Source organism: Drosophila albomicans, chromosome 2L, assembly GCF_009650485.2.
Source record: "Drosophila albomicans strain 15112-1751.03 chromosome 2L, ASM965048v2, whole genome shotgun sequence".
NCBI classification, from domain to species: domain Eukaryota; kingdom Metazoa; phylum Arthropoda; class Insecta; order Diptera; family Drosophilidae; genus Drosophila; species Drosophila albomicans.
The window spans coordinates 25108353-25131750 of record NC_047628.2 but is presented as its reverse complement, the minus strand read 5'-3'; the positions used below and the strand labels follow the sequence as shown (position 1 = coordinate 25131750).

The window sequence follows — 23398 nt, the reverse complement described above, 5'->3', positions numbered from 1 at the left end:
GTACTCGCTTTTGCCCACCACGGACGTCATTAATATTTATCGCTGTAGCCATCATTGTCAGACAGCCACGTGGCACATTTCGTACTAGTTTATTGTGTATTCCCCAAGTATTTACGATACGAAATGTACCATGTACCTCGATGTAGTTGTAGTCGCTGAATGAGTGCGACAATAGCGTGTGCTTTGTAGATACACACATAGAGAGCCAGAGAGATACATATGTATGTACGTATGTGCTTGGCCAGCTTTAAGCTAATAAAGTTAAGAACTTAAGCGTAACAATTCAATGACATGTTACAACATTGTATTGACACACATAAAATAGACTTATGCCATGTTCTTCTGCATACATGTCACATTCAATTTATATTTTCCCGCTCATCGTATTATTATTATTATCAATTATTGGCAGGCTTCGAGTGCCATGATTGATGCATGTTGTGCTTCAACCACATTCAGCATCAGGCTTTGTTTAATTGCTACAGCAAGAGGAAAATGTGTTGAGAACCAGAGACAGAGATAATAGCCATAACAAGAGATCTACATATGAATTGTAAGGCTGTGACATACTCGCAAAAAAATCAGATTCTAAAAATATACCAAAAAATATACCGAATTATACCGAAAATGTAACAAAATATACCACAAAATACTACCATGGTCCAAGACCTATACTTGGTATCTTCAGAATGTACTAAATTCAAAATATACCATAGAGAATTAAAATATTCCAAATTGTCTGCCAAAAGTATATCATACAAGAGTGTTTCATTAGATAAACCAAAAGGATGCCACAAAATACTAGTATATACCATAGCCTATATTTGGTATGGGTATATTGAACTAAATTAAAAATATACCACAGAGTATAAAACATACTAGATTGTCAGTCAAAAGTAGTTCTTCAATATCTTATACAATGTTGTACCTAATCACAACCAAGTTTTACGGAATCCCAAATATTATTGTATGACCATCTAGCTTTCAAATTAAGCTTGCTATTCTATTTTTTATTCTACCATATATCATAGGTAGGGAGTATAATTAAGATTATACAATGTATAAATTACAAATGTTGTGTAATAAAATATGTCTACTAAATTTCTCATTTCTGCATTTAACATACTCGACTTATTCACCTCATAATTATAACAGCCAATCTTCAGCCTAATCAGAGTGACTTATGCAACACTTGCCACACTGTGTTTGCCCCCTGTGTTGCGTTTAATTTCATTTCTGGCATTCTCGGTTTCATTTGTTTTGCTGCTGTCAACGCTGACAGACATAATTTATGTATTTAATTTGATTAAAATGGAATTTGTATAATGCAAACGTTGCAAATAATCAGTTGGCCACATGAGTTAGTTGACTCCCTCAACACAAATAATATTAAATTTCATTTGGGAAATTGTTGCAAATTGCATTTCGCAATTAATAAGTGAATAATAAATAAATTAAATGAATTTCACATAGCAACTGTTTTTCGTTATTGTTTGTGTTTACAAATGATTTGAGATGTTGGCGAATTGTGCGACGCATTTAATGCATCAATATTTGATGGGGGCATGCCACATTGATTATGCCACACATTAGCATAAATGTGCAAACCCCTTTCAACCTGGTCTACCTCGAGGTAACCGCAGCGAATTGGGATTGAACCCATCGCCACAGCCGCCAGGGTCACCAAACTCTTAGCAAAGCCACAAGGCATTATTTGCATCTATTGCAAACTAAGAGAACGAATCTTGTTGTTGTTGTTGTTTCGTCTCAAGCATTTAAGGTGAATGAACACGGATGGTGCGGAGAGCACATCGATATTTATGCAAATATGCATAAATAAAATGGGCAAAGCCCATAAAGAAACAGCTACGTGAGCGTATCGAGAATGAACACAATCTCCTCAAAGCAGAAAAAATAGAAAAAAAATATAGCATACTTTTCTGCTGCGCCTAGACTGAAAATGGGCAGCACTTGAAATTGGCTGCGGCCTTAAAGCCATTTCATTTTATTAACCGATTGGGGCTTTAAAGCATCATTCCCTCTCCCCCAGAAACCGCTAGAGTGGAGGAGGAGGAAGTGTAGGTAAAAAGCGACCCAAAAAAGGCCAACGGCCATTGGGCAACTCAGCGAGTGAGCGAGCGAGAGCTTCACAAGTCAGTGAGTAAATAATTTAGCGCATTCAATTATGTATAATAATGTGGAATATATACAAATGAACGCCTTTTGCTAAACATAAGCTGCGAACCACGTTCTGCGTATCAGTTTCCACTGAATTTCGCAGTTTAAATACAAGCGATTGAATTGAATTTGCTCTCGCTTGACTTTAGTGAAGATACATTTTTGTATATATAATTTATGTGTTATTGAAATTGTCAACTAGAATTAAATTGAATTTGCTTTCACTTAAATTTGTTGAAAATAAATTAGTCTTTTACAAATTGTTTTTTTTCTGACTAAATTTGTGAACTAGAAGCATAAAAAGCTAGATTCAGCTATATTTTCTTGTTTAAATCAATTTATATTCCCCATTTAATTGAATTTGCTATTGATTTAGTAATTAAGTGAAGATAAATACATTTTGTTTTGTATAATTTAAGTGTTGTTTCATAAGTTAATTGTCAACTAAAAGCAAAAGAAATTCAGCTTTATTTTCAAACACAGCATTGAATTGAATTTGGATTCGGTAAAATTTAGTTTGAAGAAGAAATATTTGCTAGTCTAATTTATGTGTTGTATCTTGAGTGAATTTGTCAACTAAATGCTAAGCAATTTTGTATTTTTTGCATATTTGCAAAAGAAATTCGGCAATATTTTCTTGTTTAAATGATAAAAGAGCAATCTGTTTAACTGATGGCTGATGGCTGCAAAGCGAGCATCAGATATGGCAGCTATGTGAACATGGAGTAATGTCTAAATGCTTCAATTTGTCTTAATTGCAGAGCTTGCCATGTGAGGAATGCTCCGTTTGTCCGTAAACACACAGAAATATATGTATAAAGTATATAAATTGGGGTATGTAAAGATGAACGACTTACCTCTCTAGCAAAAGAATCAAATCATGTTACCGCCTTGTCGTCTTCACAGAGTCAACCACTTGGTGCTGCTTCTTGTTGTTGTTGTTGCTATTGTTGTTGTCTTTTTGTTTTATCGTTTTGTTGTGTCTATGCGCTGGGCTTTTATGTGCCTCTTATATAAGTATCTTTATGCGTATATTTCGAATATATATATTTGTATTGTATTTGCACAACGTTCTTGTTTTCGTTATATTCACTTAGCACTCACTCCTCTCTCGTTTCTCACTCCTTTTCATCTGCCTCTCCGTCTCCGTCTTCACTTTGCGTATTGCTTTTGGCTTTCACTTTCACTTCGTTTCGTTTTGTTGTTTTTGCATTCTTATTTTATATTGTTATTATTGTCTGTTATAATTCAATTTGTTGCCGCTGCGCAATTCTATTGATCGAAATATGCGTAGAAATATTTAAATTTTTGAGACATGTGAACACAGCTTCTCTGCCTTTCTCCCTCCCTCTCTTTCTGTGTGGGTGTGTGTGTTGTCTTGTGTGTAAAGTTAATTTGCCCTTTGTTTGCCCATTGAATTTTGTAGCATTTATGTAGTTTATTATTGGCTTTTAAACTTCATAAATACGGGAGGCAAATATTTAGCCTGTGTGCGCCTTGAGCATTTTTTCTTGCATATTTTTCTGCTTCAAATCTTTGGCCACGTTTGAATTATAAATAGAAGACCAAAATGGCGCTTTGTGTATTTGCTAGCAAAGCCAATGTTTAATTTCGAGATTACGCTGATGAATTCAACTTAAATATAGCCTTGGCGTATACTTAATGTGATTGAACGTTCCATTTAAAAAGCTGCAAATATTGTAAAATGTTCGAGTTCATATTAAAGTCTGTCGAGATAAACTTTTAGCTTATTATGATAGTTCCTAGAGACTAATAAATCAAACGTTTCAGATAAGTTCCGCTGATTAGCTGGAAAGAACGCAACAAACTTTAACATGAGCTTCTTTAAATATTTATGCCGCTGTGACAGAGCAAACTCTGCAACTAAGTTTCCTCTTTCCGCTTTCAAAGGAATTTTCGGATTTTTTTTGTGTAGCAAAGTTTTAGCTTGAAGCTGGCAATTAATAAGCAACTTGGTACAGTGGCAGTCATAAGTAAACGCATCGTTGGCCAACTATCAGTTGCGCTCAGTCTTCGCATTACTGTTAATAATGAATGAATTGCAAAGTTTTGCACACCACCCAAAAATCCAAAAAAAAAAAGTTTCACTCCCCAAAGTTGACAGTTGGTGAAAAGTTTTAAATGTTGACCGCTTGTCAGCTACCTGCTTTTCTTCCCTCCCCTCTCGCACTCCCTTTTGACAAATATTTGCACAGTTTAAGTAGAAATATTTATGAATATTTATTAGCTGTGAACTGTGGAATGAGCTTAATTGAAGCTGTTGTTGCTGTTACTGCTGCTGCTGTTAATAAAACGTAGTAACCTGTTGCCTCATTAACGCAACGCGTCGCACAGTCGCCAATAAAAGTATTTGGCCAGCGGGCAAAGTTAATTACAATATTTTATGGTCCGGCATGCGAAACAAATTTAATTCACATTCCCCTCTCCCTTTCTCTCTTGGCGGGCGGAAACAAATTGCCGACGGTGCACAGAACGTGACCAAACAAAAAGTTAAATGTATTAAAAAAGAATGAAAATGTTGTTCCAACTGCTAAAATAATTCGCACTTAATTTACATCTTATAAGCTAAAGCAAACATTAAGAGACAAAAGATAAATAAGGAAAAAAACGAAACGTTGCAAATAATTGTCATAAAAAAACTTGGTGAATTTCCAAAGTTTTGCATTCCGAAGTATTATAATTATGTTCAGATGTTCAGAGCACGAAAGAAAAGAAGAAAAAAAGAAAGGTAGAGTCGAGTGTGCTCGACTTTGCTTATCTTAAATTAAAGCAAAACAGTGTGGTATTAATTTTTAATAATTACCGAAAAACATATACCAAAGGCTAAATTTGGTATATTGATTTAGTACAACATTCAAAATACATTATGGAGCGCAATATATACTAAACCTTCTAACGCAAAAATACTAAAAATATACCGAATGATATATATGGTATATTGCTATAGTACTACATCCAAAATATACCATACAGTGGAAAATATACCAAAAGCCTTAACTTATACAATTTTTATCTAATTCCAACCAAATTGTCAGGAATCATAAAGAAAATAGTTATTATATTTTATACGATTCGCATGGGTGGAAGTGGGCGTGGCGAAATTAATTAACAAACTTGATCCGCTTGCAATCATAATTATATCTGTCACTTATAGTCTCTGAGATTTAGGTGTTCATACAGACGGACATGGCTATAACGTCTCGACTGTTAACGCTGATCAAGAATATATATACCAGATACATAACATGTTACATACATTTCCTGGAAGCACTAAGTTATAATACCCTACTAGCTTATGGGTAGCGGGTATAAAAATATATGTGAATACTTAAATGAAAGTAGGGAGTATAAATCGAATTTACACTCGTTATGAAGCTGTGTTTAATCGAAACGTATTTCGATTTCTGTATTTCTAATTTGTTGTGCTATTCAATAAAACCAACATTCTAACTACAATTTAATTAAAAAGGACGTGCTTTGTAAACTGCATTATTAATGTAATTAAATACCACAATAAATGAACACAAGCAATGCAAACTATCTGCTTTCAGTTGCAAACTGAAATTAATTACAATATAAATACTGAACATCGATGCTGCAATTGCACTTTGCAGCGCTTTGTTATCAGATTTCTTCGCTTCTCTTTTGTTCTCATCTGCTCAGTTTAATTTAGAGTAGCTATTTTTAAGCTACTGAAAAGATTTTTGATTTTTGCGCTGCTTTTAATCTGACCTTTATGGGGTTATCATCGCTAATCGCTGTTTGAATAGCTCTCAAGTGCACACACGATGTGGCTGTGATTTTCGCGTTTTCTTCCCTCGCAAGTTTCCGCTCATTCGCCTTTTGACACATCTTGTTGCAACGCTTATCACAGGGCATGTGATTGCCTTTTGCTTTTGACTCGACGTCAAGCGGGGCTTTAAGAGATTAAGACAAATTTGAGCACGTTTAAAGGGTTCGCAAAGGTTGAACATTTTTAATATTGCTTTTGCCGGTTGGCTTAATAACTTGTAATTCGAAACCCTTTCGCAGAGTTATATAAATTTATCAACGTGCTCAAAAAAGCAATTAATTTGTTGTGCAGCATTAATTGTAGCCATGTTATCTGCTGGCCTCGCTTACGTTCTGTCTGCTTTCTATGCAAACATTGTTTGGGAGAGAGAGAACGCGTTTTATTACTTTCAGCAAGGCCATAACTACGACAAGAACACAACCTGTAAATAAAATCTCGGAGATCTCTCTGTGTGCTCTTCCCTATTACGTTGTGCGAAGTGCGGGAGAAGCCAGAACATTTCTTTTTTTTTTCGTTTTCGAATACATTTTGTAGGCACACGCCCACGCGGCGCCATTTGCGCATCTCGCTGTTGTTATTCAACAGCGCCTAAAAGGCTGCTACAACTGCGTTAAATGCTGAGCTGCAGCTCGCAAATTACAACAAAATCATTCAATAGATTTAGTTGTTGCTTCACTTTTTCGTTTTGAGGGCCAACTGTTAATTAAATTCCCATGAAATTGACGCCGCCCGCAGAACTTTCACTTTTCTTTACAACAAAATTCGACAGCAGTAGCGACAACACACACACGCAGAGAGACACACACCTACACACACACACACTGAGATACGGTACACGGTTTCAAAATTAAACTTTTAACTGCTCAGTTTGGTTCTTCATCGCACAACCAACGCACTCGCAACTCCGCCACGAACTGTTCCAATATCCTTTTTGCCTTCACAAAAAAGTTCCGCCATCGTCGTCGTTGCTGTCGCTTCGAGTTCGTGTTCGTGTGGCCTTCGGCTACAGAGCGAACGCTGTTGCTGCTCTCACGCAATCTGCTCGATGTTGTTGTTGCTTGTTATCAGTTTGATTTGATTTGCTTGCAAGAAGCAGCAACAGCGACAACAGCAGCAGCAGGTCCTCACACAATTTGCCTTCACTTGGCCGAGGGTGTATACTCAATGTCTGTGTGCGTGTGTGTGTGTGTGTGTGCTCGTGTCTGTTCTCAAGGATAGATTTTGTATATGTGCTTTGGGGAAAGTCACCACGGGGTTTTCCTGTTGCTGCCGACGACGCTCTCTGTTATTTGTTTGCCTTATGTGTGTGCAAACACCTGTAGTGTGTATGCCAGCGAAAAGCTTTCGCCTGACATCCACATCCAGCGTTGCCACCTTGTTGACATATGGATATTTGAAAGTACTCCAGTGTTTAGATAACTAATTGATAACTTTAAAGAAAAATTAAAAAGAAAAAATCAATCTTAAATAAATGAGAATTGAATAAAACTTAAATTAAAGAAGCTTGTAAATTATAAATACATAAGTTTTAAATAAATGAGAATTTAAGAAAGTTGTAAATTCTAAATACATAAAGAATGTACCGAAATTGGAATTAAATCAAAATTAGTTTTCGAATAAACTTAAAGTACACAAAATAGTAAATTACAACTACATAAAGTAAGTATGTAAAATTATAATCTAAAGTATATAGAATAAAAAGTTTGCTAGACATCAATTTAAATGAAAGTTGAAATAAACTTTAAGCAAAGAAAATAAGAAATAAGAAATATATAGAGTATGTATGTATATATAAAATATAATAGAATATAAAATCAAATATTTAGTTAAGCTGTTAATTTGATATACCAAGACAATGTTATTCTTGGTAAGTGTTCTGTTCTTTTAATGAACAGTATTTAAGTTTCATTAGACTTGTATTGTTTCCAACGAATTCTGATTATTTGAAAATGTGGCCCAACTGTTGTGTGCACAAAATAATAATAATACAGACTTCATGCCACAAGAGACGAACGTAATGAGCTATCAGTTGCTATGTAAACCAAAAGAGTGTGAGTGTGAGTCCATGCCAACACTCAAACTGACACACTCACAACGTTACACACACACACTTACACATATACTCACACACTTGCACACCCTCTCTACTCATGAGCTATTGAAGGGCAGCTTGTATACGCTCGATTGGCCATTGCATTTTAGCTTCAATTACTCAAAGAACAACCTGTTGGCATTTGCCCTCAACATCGAACTGAGGACCTCTTGCTATCTTCCTGTCTCCTTCTCCTTCTGCTGCTTCCTGAGTGTTTGTCTGCGCCTGTTTGGTAGTTAATACAATTTGCTACAATTCGAAATGAACTCTTAAAAGTGCTGTGACATTTTGCCTGCCGGCTGCTCCCTGGTCACGTTGTTGCTTATTTAGTTTGTGCAGAGCACAGGATATGTCAGGATGGAGAGAGAGTTGAGAAAGGAAGCGAGAAACAGTTGACGTAATTTGCAGGTAATGTGTGGCCTGTTGCTCCAGCTCCAGACCTCTGGGCGGAAGTGTGACAACATCTCCATCTCCATCTCTACTTCCATCTTCACCTCCATCTCCTGCAACTGCAACAGCGACGACTATAAAGTGCCCTGTCCTGGGCATGTGTGACATGTGTGCAAACGAGCTGGGCGTCGCGTCATATTGATTTATGGCAATCAAGCTGGAGGGCGGGACGTGGAGGAAACTTAACGAAGTGGGCGGACCTCGACGACGACGACTACACATGGTAACACATGGTTTTGGCCAACATATCCAGCGTCTGTAATATAAACCTCATTTTGTCACGCGTCCATCGCACACACACACACACACACACGGCGAACCGAAAACTTTCTAGCAACGAAAATCAATTTTATTTGACACGCTTTCATTATAATGAAAAATTAATTGACTGCTTCTGCGTTGGCCTGCAAAATTGAGTGAACCATCACAAAATGCAATATTCTCGCGCTCTATCAATAATGTGCTTATTCAGTATAAAATATAGTATATTCTCTCTGCCTCTCTCTCTTTCTCTATAATGTACTTATTCAGTATAAAACTTAGTATAGATCGAGCGCGAATTTCACTCACATTTCCGTAGTGCGCTAAACGTAATTGAAAGCGGAAATTGCGCCATGTTCTTTCACTCTATTTCTTCTTTTTGTCGTTTTGCCGCTTCCGTTTGCCAGCCACAAAGTGTTGGCACATCACATCCTTCTCCTCCTTCTACCTGACTGACACTCTCACTGTTTCACCTCCAGAGATTTCCTAGTTATTCGTCCTCTCTCTCTCTCTGTGCCTCTGAGGCTCGTGTATGTTTGAGCCTGACTGACTGGCAAATCATGTTTTCCAATTGACATTTGATAAAATTGTGTTAGGCATCCGCTGTCTGCGCGCTGTAACCGCTGAAGTGTTGGCCAACGACGGCCCTGATGTGATTAACGGCACAACATCACCATGCAGAGCTCGAAATACACTTGCTTAAGCCAGCTTTACAGAGATTTATATGTATTAGATAAACTAACAAGTAAGAAAGCTACAGTCGAGTGCACTCGACTGTGAGATACCCGCTACCCATTTTGAATAAAAGAAATATATTTTGCGATAATTTTCTCAAAATATACCGAATATACTGCAAAAATACTAAAAATATACCAAATAGTATATTTGGTATATTGATATAGTACCGCATTCAAAATATACCATAGACGGCACAATATACCAGATTGTCATCTAAAGCAACTAAGACCCCTAGTAAGTAGGCGTGTTTGCCCATACAAAAGTATTTCTTTAATAACTTCGACAATTTTCATCTGATCGCAACCAAATTTTCAGGAATCATAACTACTATAGTTATTATTATATATACCAAAATTCGCAACTCTAACTTTAAAATTACGCTTGTTATTCGATTTTTTTGATTTGCGGGGGCGGAAGTGGGCGTGGCAAAAATTTGAAACAAACTTGATCTGCGTGCAAACATAACAAATGCTGTCGAAAAAAAATTATAGCTCTATCTCTTATAGTCTCTGAGATCTAGGTGTTCATACGGACGGACGGACAGACACACAGACACACAGACGGACAGACGGACATGGCTAGATCGTCTCGGCTGTTAAAGCTGATCAAGAATATATATACTTTATAGGGTCGGAGATGCCTCCTTCTACCTGTTACATACATTTCCTGCCGGCACAAAGTTATAATACCCTTCTACCCTATGGGTAGCGGGTATAAAAATGCCTAGCATAGAAATAAGTAATCTAAAAAGTTGAACTAAAAATGCCTAGCATGGAGAAATGAGCCTGTAAAGCTTTAGTTTCCAATAGATTTGATAACCCATATTATTAAAAAAATAAAATTAAAGAATACTTCAAAAAAACCTGTCAGTTTGACAAGTTGAATACAGGTTAAGAAAATATTAAGGAATCGATTAAAGAAAACATTCAATAGAAAACAAATAAACAGACAAATTAAAATTAGAGAAGCATATTTTAAGTAAAAGGCACTTAATAAAACAAGGAAATAAGTAATACTTATAAGAAAACCAAGGGCAAGAGACAACAATAAATTAATGTAAACTAGTTTAGTAAAAGCGCATTTAAAAAAAATATAGGTACATAATCTAAAGGCACCTTTAAATTGTTCTTAGCTTTGCTTCCGCTTTTATTAAACTTAATGAACTTTGTAAAAATTAAATGAAGATGAATGAAGCAGAAAATATTAATATATATTAATTTAGTTTAAATAAACATGTTAAACACATATCAAACTACTTCCAAAGCCACCACAACAAAGTTATTAATGCATACACATTATTTACTATATTCTTTATAAACTTGTTGATTCACTCACATTTCAAACAAGAAATAATTTCTCTATCGATTGCAAGCGTATTTCGCATTCGATGCCAAGTGGTGCAGGTAATCTTTTTTGTTGTGCTATTAAAAATGTTTGCAAAAAGTAAAAGCAAGCAAAATGTAGCAAAAATCGCCCGAACGTGTCGAATAATTCAATTTGCAGAGCGCGCGTTTAGGTCATCAGACCTTCGCTGCGAAGAATGGCCGTCATGTCAAACTGCAGCAGCACAATCAAATACGATGTGGCGGCGCTAACAGTCTGCAAAAAAATACAAAAAAATATAGTATTGATGAAACAAGTAAAAAAGCTGCAGATGAGGGTGCTCGACTGTGAGACATCGCTACTTATTTTGAAAAATATACCGATTTAATATATTAAAAAAATACTAAAACATATATTTGATATATCCGTATATAGTCGGGTGTCCTCGTCTGTGAGATACCCACTGTCCATTTTAAGAAATATACCAAATTAATATAACGAACAAATACTTAAATATACCAAAGGGCATATATCAGTATATAGCCGAGTGTGCTCGCCTGTGAGATATCGATATTTATATTGAAAAATATACCAAATTAATATACCAAAAAAATACTAAAATATGTATTTATATATATTTATAATATTTTATATTTTGATATATCAGATATAATTGTCTATGAGATACCCACTGTCCATTTTAAAAACTATGTCAAATTAATATACCGAAAAAATACTGAAATATACTAAAGGGTATATTTGGAATATCAGTATATAGTCGAGTGTGCTATGAGACATCGTTATTTATTTTGAAAAATATACCGAATTAATATACTAAAAATACTAGAACATATTTTTGATATATCAGTATATAGTCGAGTGTACTCGTCTTGGAGATACCCACTGTCCATTTAAAAAAATTTACCAAATTACTATACCCCAATAAATACTTAAATATGCCATAAGCTACATATGGATATAGTTCTACATTCAAAATATACCATCGAGTACAAAATATACCAGATTCTTAGCCAAAGCAATTAAGACCCGCTTGTATTGGGCTTGTGGACGGACGTGGCTGTATATATATTATAATTACTTTATGGCGTAGAAGATGCCTTTTTCTGCCAGTTACATGTACAAATTGCCAACATTTGTCAATACAAAACTCACCGAGAAAATGAATGTGTAGTCGAGGGCAAAGAGTCCGATGCCATTGAACTGAAAGTAGCCTTCCCAATGAAGGAATTGTAGAGTGAAAGATTTCATCTTGTTGTAGAAGAGATCGTTGCTGAGCATAAAAGCTGGCTTCTTCTGCATGATCTCGTGCACAATCATGGCCGATTGCTTCGAGTGATTGTTGGCATTGCAACAGAGACGCAGCACAATATAAGCTACAACCATTGTGGTGATGCTCCAGATGACGTACAAGTAAGTCATGTAGTCGAGCACTGGACTCTTGCCGCCCACAATGAAATTGACCTTGGTCTCAAGGAATATGCCAAAAATGCTGACCACAAAACAGGCGGCCATATAGGGAACGCATTGCGGTCCAAATTCGCCATTGGTCAGCACACTCAGCGAGAGGATTTTGTCGTGCAGCTTAAACAGATCCGGCAAATTGGTCTCCGAGGTGCTCCTAAAATGCACACAAAGACAGATAAAAGAGTAAAGAGTGGGGAAAAGGAAGATGTAAGCTAAGCACGTTGCTTACTCAGTGTTCTCGGTATTGGTATCATTGTAATCAAAAATATCATCGTCCTCCTCATCGCTGGTATTCATCTCGTCCTCATCCTCATGCGGCGACTTTTGACGTTTCATTTCATCGGCCAGTTTTTGCTCAATGCCAAATGCTGTTTTGGTTGCGATTACTGCCGATTTCCGCTCCTGCTTCTTGCCCTCGCTCTCGATGTCGAACACTTGGATTGGAGCATGACGACGACGTGCCTCCTGGTTAATTTTCTCGAATAGCGTGTTAATTTGCTCAAAGCGATTCGAAATGACAGACACATGATAGATGAATTCCCCTTGAATGATGCTGCCAGCCAGATATGGAAAACTCGATACCATGAATGGTATTATCGCATACTCGCCGAAGGTGCTGCAAAAATAAAGAAGATTGACATGAAGGGGAATGACGGAGCATATAGAAGTAGTAGCTTGGAATTTTCTATGATTTATAGCTTGACTTAATCATGGCTAAAGCTGACTTTGAGTGGGCAGCAGCTTTTAATACTAGTTGCTTATTTGAAATTGAGGCTTATGATGTATTGTGAGTATTCAAAATATAATCTTAATTGTAACATATGTGAAATCTCAATTACATCGTGCTATTATGAGCCGCAATATTATTCGCTATAAGCTTTTGTATAGTTCAAATGTATCTCATAACAAAAGTGACTTTATTTAATTTAATTTAAATATCTCAACTTAATTTAAATCTGTCAAATGTATCTCTTTTATTTAATTTATAAATCTCAAGAAATCCTTATATACGAAAATACATTTCAAAAAAACTTCGAAACGTGTCAATAAATTAAATTCAATACTTAAGTATAACTAAACGTTTACTTTTGCCTCTCTATAATAATGATAATAATTATATCTTTACTTAATAATAACTCTAATAATACCCTTACTTTACTACAGCAATAAATTAATTTCTGTACAATTTCAGTAAGTCTAATTTGGTTTATTGATTTCCCTTTCAAATGCCTTCCTTCCTTGCTTTATGGCTTTAATATCCATTACTATTTTAATTAATGAAATAAACCCAAACCTTACTCACCCATACAAAGCGCTTGCATCGTAGTACAAGGCAAAAATGAAGACGCCAAAGACAAAGAGCCAGGTGAAGTGATAAGCAACACTATGCTTGACCGCTTTGACACGCGATTTGTCGAGATCAGCAACTTGGCGACACTTTTTGATGACGACATCGATCTCGGCGAGATGTGTTTCGAAATCCACAAAGAACTGCTTGCGGCGATACAAACTCATCACAAAGATGGTCACATAGAGAAATGCACCAAGATGCATAAAGAGATTGTTGCTCAGGCGACAAACGCTGTTGCAAGCATCGAGAAAAGCGAGACCAAAGCGTTGCATTACAATAATCCCAAAATATGCAATGAGATAAAGACACGGCACCAAAACCATCATCACGTAATCCACCAGAAAATTCGAATGCAATTGCTGACGATTCAAGGGTATCAAGCCAATGGCCTAAAATAGAGATAATTTAGAATTTCACAATTATATTGAATTAATTGAATTTACCATCGAAAGCCAGTTCATAATTTGAATCATTTTGACTGCTTTTTGGTTCAACTTGTTTTCCGTGTAATAACTGCCTCGATGCGGCTCGAATGTTTAACTAAATTGACTGGGCCAAAAGGGTTTCCATATTTACTCGATATTTTTGTATGGGTTGTGGGCATAATAAAAACGGTTTCATTGTGTGTATAATGCGCATATGTTTAAGATAAATATCTTCGGAGTTACGCTTCGCCTTCCCCCCGAAAACCGTTTAGGGGGTCGCTGTCAATGCTTTTAGTTTATTAAATGTGAACAAGTAAGCGTACACTGAGCGAAATGTTGTGGGAACAACTGGAAAGTAGAAGTGAAGGATAGAAATATATGTTATTAGTAAGTATTAGTAAGATTTGGATTATTAGGAATTAGTAAGTAAGTAGATTATAATACTTATAAAATATTGAGGGTGACAACTGGAAAGTAGAAGTGAAGGGTTGAAATTGAAATGTAGATATTAGAAAGAAAATTATGGTATTTGATAAATATATTGGGGAGTCGTAGGAAACTAATGTTATTTGATGAAGAGATGAAGAGTATATTTTCAAATTAATACCGCACCGCATTTCTTTCATTCGAAATGAGTAGCGAGTATCTCACAAACAAGAACACTCGAGTGCAGCTTTCTTATTGGTTAATACTTAAAGGTTTATTTATAGTCAACTTTAAAGCATTCACTTTTAAGGCTTTTACTTCAACCGTTTAACAGTCCTTTGATGCCTGCTCAAGTCGCGAGTCTAACTTAATTTGACGGCTTACATTCTCCCCAAGAATTATTTAGATACACTTTAGGTCTATTTGCATTGTTGTATCAAACCATTAAGCGGCATTTTAACCAATTTACGCGCCCTGCGTGTGCTGCGCTCAGAGATGAGCTCGATCTAATAATTTCCACATATTTTCACCGTATTTTACTTGCTAATTAAACAATAATAAGTTAGTGCCACGTTTGCTGAGGCTGTCTGTCGTCTTTGTCGGCTTTCAGCCAAATTAACTACTACAACTAGCAACAGCAAAAGCATAATTACAACAACTAAAACAGCAAGCATCGACTGCTAAGAAAACCAATTAAAAGCAAAGCCCCTTGCAGCATTAAGGCCGACACATGGATGATAAAATGCAAATTTCCCTCGAGTTGACGGATGCTCTAAGCCTCGCACCGAGTGTGTGTGGCGGCATAGAAAGAGATACAAAATAGCTATGAGGTTGGCTGAAAGAGTAAGTGCGACAAAGTGAGAGAGATAGAAAGAGAGAGAGAGAGAGCGAGAGAGGAAAGAGGAAGTTACTTATGGATGCTAACACGACGACGGGCAAGTTGAAGGTGTTGCCTTTTGCCTCGCATAGTTAATAATTGAGTTTGCAACTGAGGCACGCACAGCACACACACATGCACACACATATATATATATATATATATATATATATATATATATTTATGTATGTGTATAGCTACAAATATGTGTGTATATAGTCCCTCACACACATGTTTTGCTCGCACCGAGTAAACAAGCAGCTTTGAAGCTCATGTCTCTGCAGGCTGCACACACATTGTCATACTCACACTCACACTCACACTCGCACACACACTTACGCACATAACTAACTGTAATGGCACTTGGGTAATACTTGCTTACATATTTGACTAGGCAAGTCCCGCCTCGTCCCTAAAAAATTCTTAAATAGATTTATCTGACGCAAAGTCTAAGCGGCTTTATCATTTCTGCTGCTGTCTTTAAATTTTGATAGCTTCCCTTTTTTGGGCTGCTTGCTGCCTGCCTGCTTATTGTAATTTTACAAGCGCATTAGTTTAGTATGCTTCTTCTCGTTATTGTTATTGCATTGCAGATACATATCCGGTAATAAACACGCCCCGTTTTCTAGCCAACTAGTCGCTGCGCTTTATAGTCGAATATTCTGTGGAGTGCTTCGCTTCTCCAGGGGGGGACTGCAGGGAAGTCCTTTATGTGCTCCCACTGGCGGTATCAATAAAATGGCGGTCATAAACTGTAACCGCAATAGGCCGCTACGCATTGCCACGCCTTGACTTCGCCCCTTCCCCCTTTACTAAGTTTATCCCAAGTGACGGCATTTCAGTCAGCTAGTCAGCCAGTCAGTCACTCAATCAACTGCCAGCCCCGCCTACTTTGCCTACTCAATGTTGTGTGTGTGTGTGTGTGTGTGGCACTCCGGGACGGTAATGAGTTTGTTTGCTCAAGATTTTTGCGCAAAGATTTGCCTAAACGTTTCTTTGCCTGGCCTAAAATTACAAGTCCTTCTCCGGACCAAAACTGTGGGCACATTTTGCCCTTTCCTATGCATTTTTTTCCTCTTTTCTGGCCCACAATTAGAGAGTATGTTTGGTTTGCTGTGTGCCAGAAATCAAGTTGATGCGGCCTTAGGCCATAAACTCTTATTATGGCACGAGAGTATTTCCTTTTTACAGTTGAGCTAACACTTTACTTGTAATTGAACATGTTGGAAATTATGGGTCCAGGGTTTGCAGTCGAAAATTGCCTGCAATCATTTTGCGAGTTAACTTGATGAGGTTTGATTTCAACTGAGATTAAGATAGTTTTCTAAAAGGACTAACTTAGTTTGCAAGCTTTCAATTACCTATAACTTCTGCAAAATCTGCTTTCTATTAAGAACTACTTGTTTGTGAAGCTTAAAAGCTACTCTAAGCTTTCAAAGTATATTAAAGTTGTAATTATAATTTAAAAAAGGTCCACTATAATCTTATAGTTGTTTGTGAAGCTCAAAAGCTCAGTAAATTAAATTTACATCGTACCTGTAACTTTAACAAAAATGATGTTATATAGTATTAACAAATAGCTATTTTAAGGCTTCAAAGCTACTTAAAACTTTCAAAGTTGTATTAAAGATGTACTGTATACTAATACTTAGATGTTTGTCTAAAGCTTTCAAGGTAGATTAAAGTTGTACTGTTGTAAATACAACTAGTTGCATGCGAAGTTTTAATCTGTATATAGCTTTAAAATTATATTAAGATGTAGTTAAATATTCAACAAAGCCTACTTTATATAATAAAAGAGTTATTTGTAAAGCTTAAAAGCTACTTAAAGTTGTCAAAGTATATGAAAGTTTTGCTTATAATTTTAGCAAATCCTAAAAGGTAGGTAAAACTTTCAAAGTATATTAAAGTTATACACATCACATTTTCTTTATTTCTTACTTAAACTCTTTGAATTATTCGACAAACTTGTCAAAGATTGAGCTATTCGCACCATTGCAAAACATGATTCGCTTTAAGCATATCAAGCAGCTTTCATATTCAAAGCTGCAGCAGCGCATTAAAGCTGCGCCTTAAGCCTCAGGCATCGCTTTACTGTCGCATGGACTGAGAGGGTCTGGAGGCTAGTCGAGTGAATAAGCCACGCAGTTCACACTGGCGTATTAACCGAGATAAGATTTGTCTAGCTGGCTGGCTGACTGGCTGGCTGGCTTTTTGGCCTTATCAACTAAGCAGCTTCATTTTACAAGGTTTTTTCGGGCCATTTGTTGTAGTCTCTGCAGCTCTGCTCTTTCTGGACCTCTGGAAAATGTTGTGGCACGTAGTCTTGAGTTAGGTGCCCCTTAATGACTTTGTGCGTGTCTGCGTTAAGTTGCGAGTCAAAGTGAGTTTCTTGTGTTTCTCTCCCCGCCCCGACAAAAGTTTATGTATATATCTGATTTGCTCTATCCTTTTCTTCCTGCTGAACTTAACGCTCAACGCTCAATTGCTGAGTGAGTGACCCAAGATAATTATTCGTGCCGTTTGTTTTGGTCTCTCTAGCGGTTTTAATGGCTTCTTACATAAATATTTCATTGAAAGCCATTCATAAACGACGCCACTCGGTGCTGACAGGCGCTGCCCACACCACAGTGCACCACATCCTGGCCACGTGTCCTGCCCCACTGAGCGTATCAGAGAGAGAGAGAGACTTGAGCATTGAGAGAGAACGAGGGAAAGATAGTGAGAGAGAGAAAGCTTTTCACCACGCCACGATGTCGTTGGCGACGACAAACGACAAGTTTTTCGTGTAAACATTTTGACTTCTGTTTTGGATTGTTGTTGCTGCTACTGCTGCAAGTTTAGTTAGCAATGCAACAACTCGCTGTCAATTTGTTGATTTTGGTAAATGTCAAATGCCAAGGATGCTGCCGTCAGCATTGCAGTTCAATATCTCTCATTCAAATGCAGTTTTGGCATTTTATTAGCACTTTTATTCAATTCCAATTCAACAAACATTTCGACAAGAATTCATTTTACATTTCACATCTTATTTACCTTCTCAGCAATGTAAGATATTATGGATGTCAACGGACTGTAAAATGCTTTCTGCATATTTATATCTGTGCTTCTTGCATTTCTTCCATGTTACAAGCAAGCAAAAATGCTGGAAGAATTTTTGCAATTTTTCCTTTTCAGTGGCTGTTGACAACAAAAGTGCCATGTTATCAGTTTTTTATTTTGATGCTCTTTCTTATCAATTTATGTTAAATATAGAAGTCTCGCTTAAGGGTCGCTTAGAATGGCTGTTTTGGGTTCGATCTTATCAATTTCCATAATTTTATTAAGCATGTTATCTTCTCAAAGTTTTGCGCACATTCAGCTAGCCAAGACACAAACCAAACAGCACACTTTAGAACTACAGCCCGAAAGTATGCAACATTTTTTTTACTTGCGCTCAAGCATATAAAAGATCAAGCAACGATCAATGAATTCGATTCCGATGCGTGCGCGAGCTAAGGCAAAACAAAGTGAGCAAGAACAACAACAAACACAATGCTGGAGAGGTCTGCGCTGATTTGGAAGTACTCGTAGTGTATATTGTATAGTCGCGGGTTAAGCGCTTTACGCATCAGACGTTTGTCGTTCGTTGTTCGTTGTTCGATGGCTGCTAGTTGCTGCTTGCTTAAGAATTTCGCATTGTGTTGAATTAAAGTTGTGTCGTGTGTTTGTGTTTGTGTGTGTGCCATAATGTCATTGCCTCGCATTGATAGTAACAAGGACACAAAGGATGCGCGGCTCTTGTTGCCAGCAATGTTGACGCCGCGCGTTGCACCGTTGCAAAAAATATTCATTGATGACCTGACAATGGATCGACGACGTCGCCAATGGCGTGTGCCCTGGTTCATATTATTGATGTGCTTTGTTCAGGTAGCTTTTTCCATGCATTTGCTCCATATTTCGCTGTCTTGGCTGCCAGTCAGTGGCCAGGGCAAACGTGACGTATACATGATGTGTGCCAAATATTATTTTTTTGTGTATCTGTCTCGCGGCGAGACTTTCCGCGTTTGTTTGCTTTTGTTCGCATTTCATGGGAAACTTCTGTGCATATTCTAACGCCACTTGCGGTTAATAAATACTTTTACTTTTAATTTTCATTTTGTTTACTTATTCTCGACTCGAATTTGTTTATTTATTGGCGATTTTTACTTTGGCTCATTTTCGGCAGTGAAAGACTTTTTTTGAGTACGAAATAAATTGAACTGAATTCGATTTATGTTTGAAACAAATTTCGTACACTTATCAGCTGTTGTGCGATGGCAACATTCAGCATGTATTACTTATCTGAACTTGAAAGATTTATATAAATATATATATATATATATGATTTTGAGGTCGCTGTACTTCCTGCGGTTCGTATCAACATGTGTTGAAAAGTGATTTGAGTCATTTTATAAGGAAATTCTTGAAAGGTGCGAGTTTTTAATAGAAAAAGATAAAGTTCAAACACAATTAGTGATGCAGTTAATTACGTGTGTTAAATGCGGCGGCAGACTCATGCACTTGACTCAGATTTGTTAAACTAAGAACAACTTTGTTGCGTCAATTGTTTATCGATGAGAATAAATGAAATGAAATTAAAGCGGAAGTTGTTGCTACTAAATTGTAACAGCTGAAAGCCATGTGTTTTAATCCAAATGAAATTATGAATTCAATTTGAAATTAATCAAATTATTTAAAATTATTTATCTATTAAATTTCCTTCTTAAATGTGTGAAAATGAATGTGAACCATAATTGAGTTGGCAACATTACAAATGGAAGCTGTTAATGCAATGATTTCACATTACACATAAAATATCTTTGCCTCCCTTGACGCAACGCTGTTCCAATTCATTGCAGCTGCCAACAAGTGCTTTGGTTTGTGGATTTGCAACGAGCAGCAGCAACTTACACCCACTTTACCACTCATTCATGTAATGCACTCACGCACTCACTTCACCTGGCTGGAGGAAGACACACAAGTGTTGTGCATCTGTATCTGTATTTGTATCTGTATCTGTAGCTGTATCTGAAGCTGTGGCTGTTGCCTCCCCCAACTTATGCGGCGACCCATTTTGTGGCACGTTTAATATGTGAAATATTTGCCAACTAAGATGCGGAGTAATTCAGAGATCATTGTTAATTGTCAGCGTCGTGTAATTGTTTGCTATTGTTAATTGAAAGCCCAGCCTCAGCCCACAAAAGCGATATTCATTCCACATTACACAATCTGGCACTCGAATCTTAATCACAATCACAATCACAATCTCAATCCCAATTCCAATCACAATCGACGTGTCTTGAGTTTATTGCCATTTTAGTCAGCGTTGTCGTTGTTATCGTTGTTGTTGCTGTTGTCGCGTTAAAATGTTGCAACTGGCATTTGTCATATTTGGTGTGATGCATGCTGCCACTGATTTTGGTCTTGTCGCTGCCTCAAGAATCGCAAAATGCTGTCGCTGACAGCTCTGCTTCTAGCTGGCTGCTGCAACGCTTTTGTGTGGCAGCTCTTGGCACTCACACACTTCGGGATGTCTCACACTTTACCGCTGAGCGAAAGTGACAGATTGCTGCTTGCCATCATTTACTTCCCTCCATTTTTTATTTAGTATGCTTTTTTGATCGATGACACTGTGCAGCAAGGCGTTGAGTTTATTAGAGTGAAGCGCAGTGAGATAATTAGTGAGTTTAGTTGGACTGAATTACGTGTCTCTACTTCTTTTTAACTAAACTTCAATAGTGTTTTTTAATAGGAATTAAATGGTTTACTAAATATAAATGCATTTTAAAAGATTTCTGTTTGATTTTAACTAGATATCAAAGAGGTTTTTGATATGTAATTAAATGGTTAAATAAGTGCGCTAATGAAATATAAATTGTATATAAGGAAATTAAAAATTTATATGCATTAGGGTTTTAATTTAAAATTGAAGTAGGGTTGCCTTGACAAGAAAAAAAATTTAAATGCAATTTGCAAGTGGAACTTGAAGTAATTTCTATTATATAAAGTTAAATGAATAGTATAAAATTTAGCTAGAATAATCTGCATACTACTGTGTTCAATTTAAACTTTGTGTCTTAACATTTCGGACTAGTTATTTTTTGATTGAGTTGGAAGGAATGTTAATGACATCATGTCAATGCCATTATGACTAATATAGTTTCGCCAAGCCGAATATCTCAATCATTTAAAATGAAATGTGTATTGTAAATTTAAATTGTTGTTCAATGCAATAAAAGAGTTCAATAACTAAATTAAATACAATGACTTCTATATTAAATTATGATTTCAAATTACTTTGGTCTTAAACTTATTGAATGCATTGATACTTTACCCTACAATTTCTTGTTTATTATTATGGACTTTCCAATATTAAATTTAGGCTGCGTTTCAACTGCTTAATTGTATTATTTAGATAATCATGATTTTCCATTCTTTCATTTAAATCGCCTGCTCTTCTTTTTCTTTTGCAGATATCGCTGCATCACATTGCCGACCAATGCATGCAACGTCGTCTCATCTATAGGCCGGAATCACGGCATGAATATTGGCGATACTTTACCTACATGCTGCTGCATGCGGATGCTTGGCACCTGACCATCAATATGTGTCTTCAGGTGAGTAAACACCCATCGAAGCCTTTAAGGTCTTTAGGTTATGTTGCTACTCAATTTGTTTGTTGACAGTTCTTTGTGGGTGTCTGGCTGGAACTGGAGCAGGGTCATTGGCGTGTGGCCGTAGTTTATATTGCTGGTGGCATTTGTGGGGCATTGGCCAATGCCTGGCTGCAGCCGGAGCTATTATTGTTGGGTGCCTCCGCGGGCGTCTATGCGATGCTGTGCAGTCATGTGCCCCACCTGGTTTTGGTCAGTCAAGTGTAACCAATTCGAAATTGCAAAACCGCAATTTAAATTTACCCATGAGTTAATCAGTTTTCGTTTTCGTTTTCATTGTAGAATTTTAAACAATTGTCGCATCGTTATGTGCGCATTGCTGTGATCTTGATATTGTTGATGTGCGATGCGACATTCACCGCATTTCATTTTTGCATCAATCACAATCGCAATCCCCGCATTAGTCTCGAAGCACATCTCGGTGGTGTTATCGCGGGTATTCTGGTTGGTTTTTTGGCATATCGACGCCTGCTTCGAAAGCAAACGATGTCAACATCCTCAACATCAACTTCGGCATCGACAACTTGGCATTTTTGGGGCACTCAAGATGCGTAATAACTAAATAATTCCACACACTCTGTAATCAGCTTTAAATTAGACTTACGCAATTACGAATTCCATACGAGTCGCCGGATAAAGCAAAGTACGTTATTATTCTTTCTTTCTTTCCTATCTCTATTTAAATTATTATACGATTTATTTGTTTTGGCTGTCGCAAGTGATTTTTATGGCCACATACTTGTAAGGTTATACATAATTATATTTCTCGTTATACTCAAACTGTTTGAATAAATGTTATTTTTTACACTTTTAAATGGATTTTTTAATTTCACGACAATGTCCCAAATGCACAACTAATTGTGCACAAATTCACGGTAAACGTTCAATAGCTAATTAAATATTTATATAGACATATTAAACGAAATTGAATCGCTATTATCGCTATTGGGACACGTGTGCATTTTAATTTTGTTCGCATACAAATTAGAAATGCATTCACTGGCGACATTTTCGATTAGGCAATAAAAATATACTAGGAAATGCCTACATTGAAAAATGATAATTTGAGATACCTGCTACCCATTCTGAGTAAAATGAAAACAGCGCGGTATTAATTTATATATATTTAAATATACCACATTAATATACCGAAAAATACTAAAAATATACTCAAGGCTATATTTGGTATGGGGCCGGAGATAACTCCCATTGTAAATAAAATCAAAACAGTGCAGTATTCATTTTAAAATTAATATACCACGAAAATACTGAAATTATATCAA

The 23398-nt window shown here is 36.6% G+C and overlaps 3 protein-coding genes across 4 annotated transcripts in view; 1 reads left to right on the top strand and 2 right to left on the bottom strand.

The window, feature by feature from the left end:
* Positions 1 to 6893, bottom strand: part of LOC117564714 (probable G-protein coupled receptor CG31760) — a 36019-nt gene extending 29126 nt beyond the window's left edge. Inside the window, exons 1-2 of the mRNA XM_034243595.2 lie at positions 6799 to 6893; positions 3036 to 3450 (exon numbers count right to left, since the gene is read on the bottom strand). The gene's annotated coding sequence lies outside the window, so the exon portion shown is untranslated. The remainder of the gene's footprint in view (positions 1 to 3035; positions 3451 to 6798) is intronic.
* A 371-nt stretch (positions 6894 to 7264) lies between these two features.
* Positions 7265 to 14458, bottom strand: LOC117564718 (gustatory and pheromone receptor 33a). Its single transcript, XM_034243601.2, has 6 exons — positions 14136 to 14458; positions 13645 to 14081; positions 12571 to 12957; positions 12030 to 12495; positions 10869 to 11132; positions 7265 to 7422 (listed from the first exon to the last, which is right to left on the bottom strand). The coding sequence occupies exons 1-5, from the start codon at positions 14163 to 14165 to the stop codon at positions 11046 to 11048; spliced, it is 1407 nt and encodes a 468-aa protein (XP_034099492.1). The 5' UTR covers positions 14166 to 14458; the 3' UTR covers positions 7265 to 7422; positions 10869 to 11045.
* Positions 14459 to 18925: 4467 nt separating this feature from the next.
* LOC117564731 (protein rhomboid) lies at positions 18926 to 22915 on the top strand. Of its 2 annotated transcripts, XR_007954626.1 has the most exons (5): positions 18926 to 19329; positions 21915 to 22058; positions 22128 to 22307; positions 22398 to 22758; positions 22835 to 22903. XR_007954626.1 is itself a non-coding variant. In XM_034243618.2 (4 exons), exons 1-4 carry the CDS (start codon positions 19150 to 19152, stop codon positions 22668 to 22670), a joined length of 777 nt encoding a protein of 258 aa, XP_034099509.1. In that variant the 5' UTR covers positions 18926 to 19149; the 3' UTR covers positions 22671 to 22915. The 2 variants fall into 2 exon arrangements, 1 of the variants encoding a protein (XP_034099509.1); XM_034243618.2 differs by having other exon boundaries at positions 22398 to 22915.
* Positions 22916 to 23398: the final 483 nt, after the last annotated feature.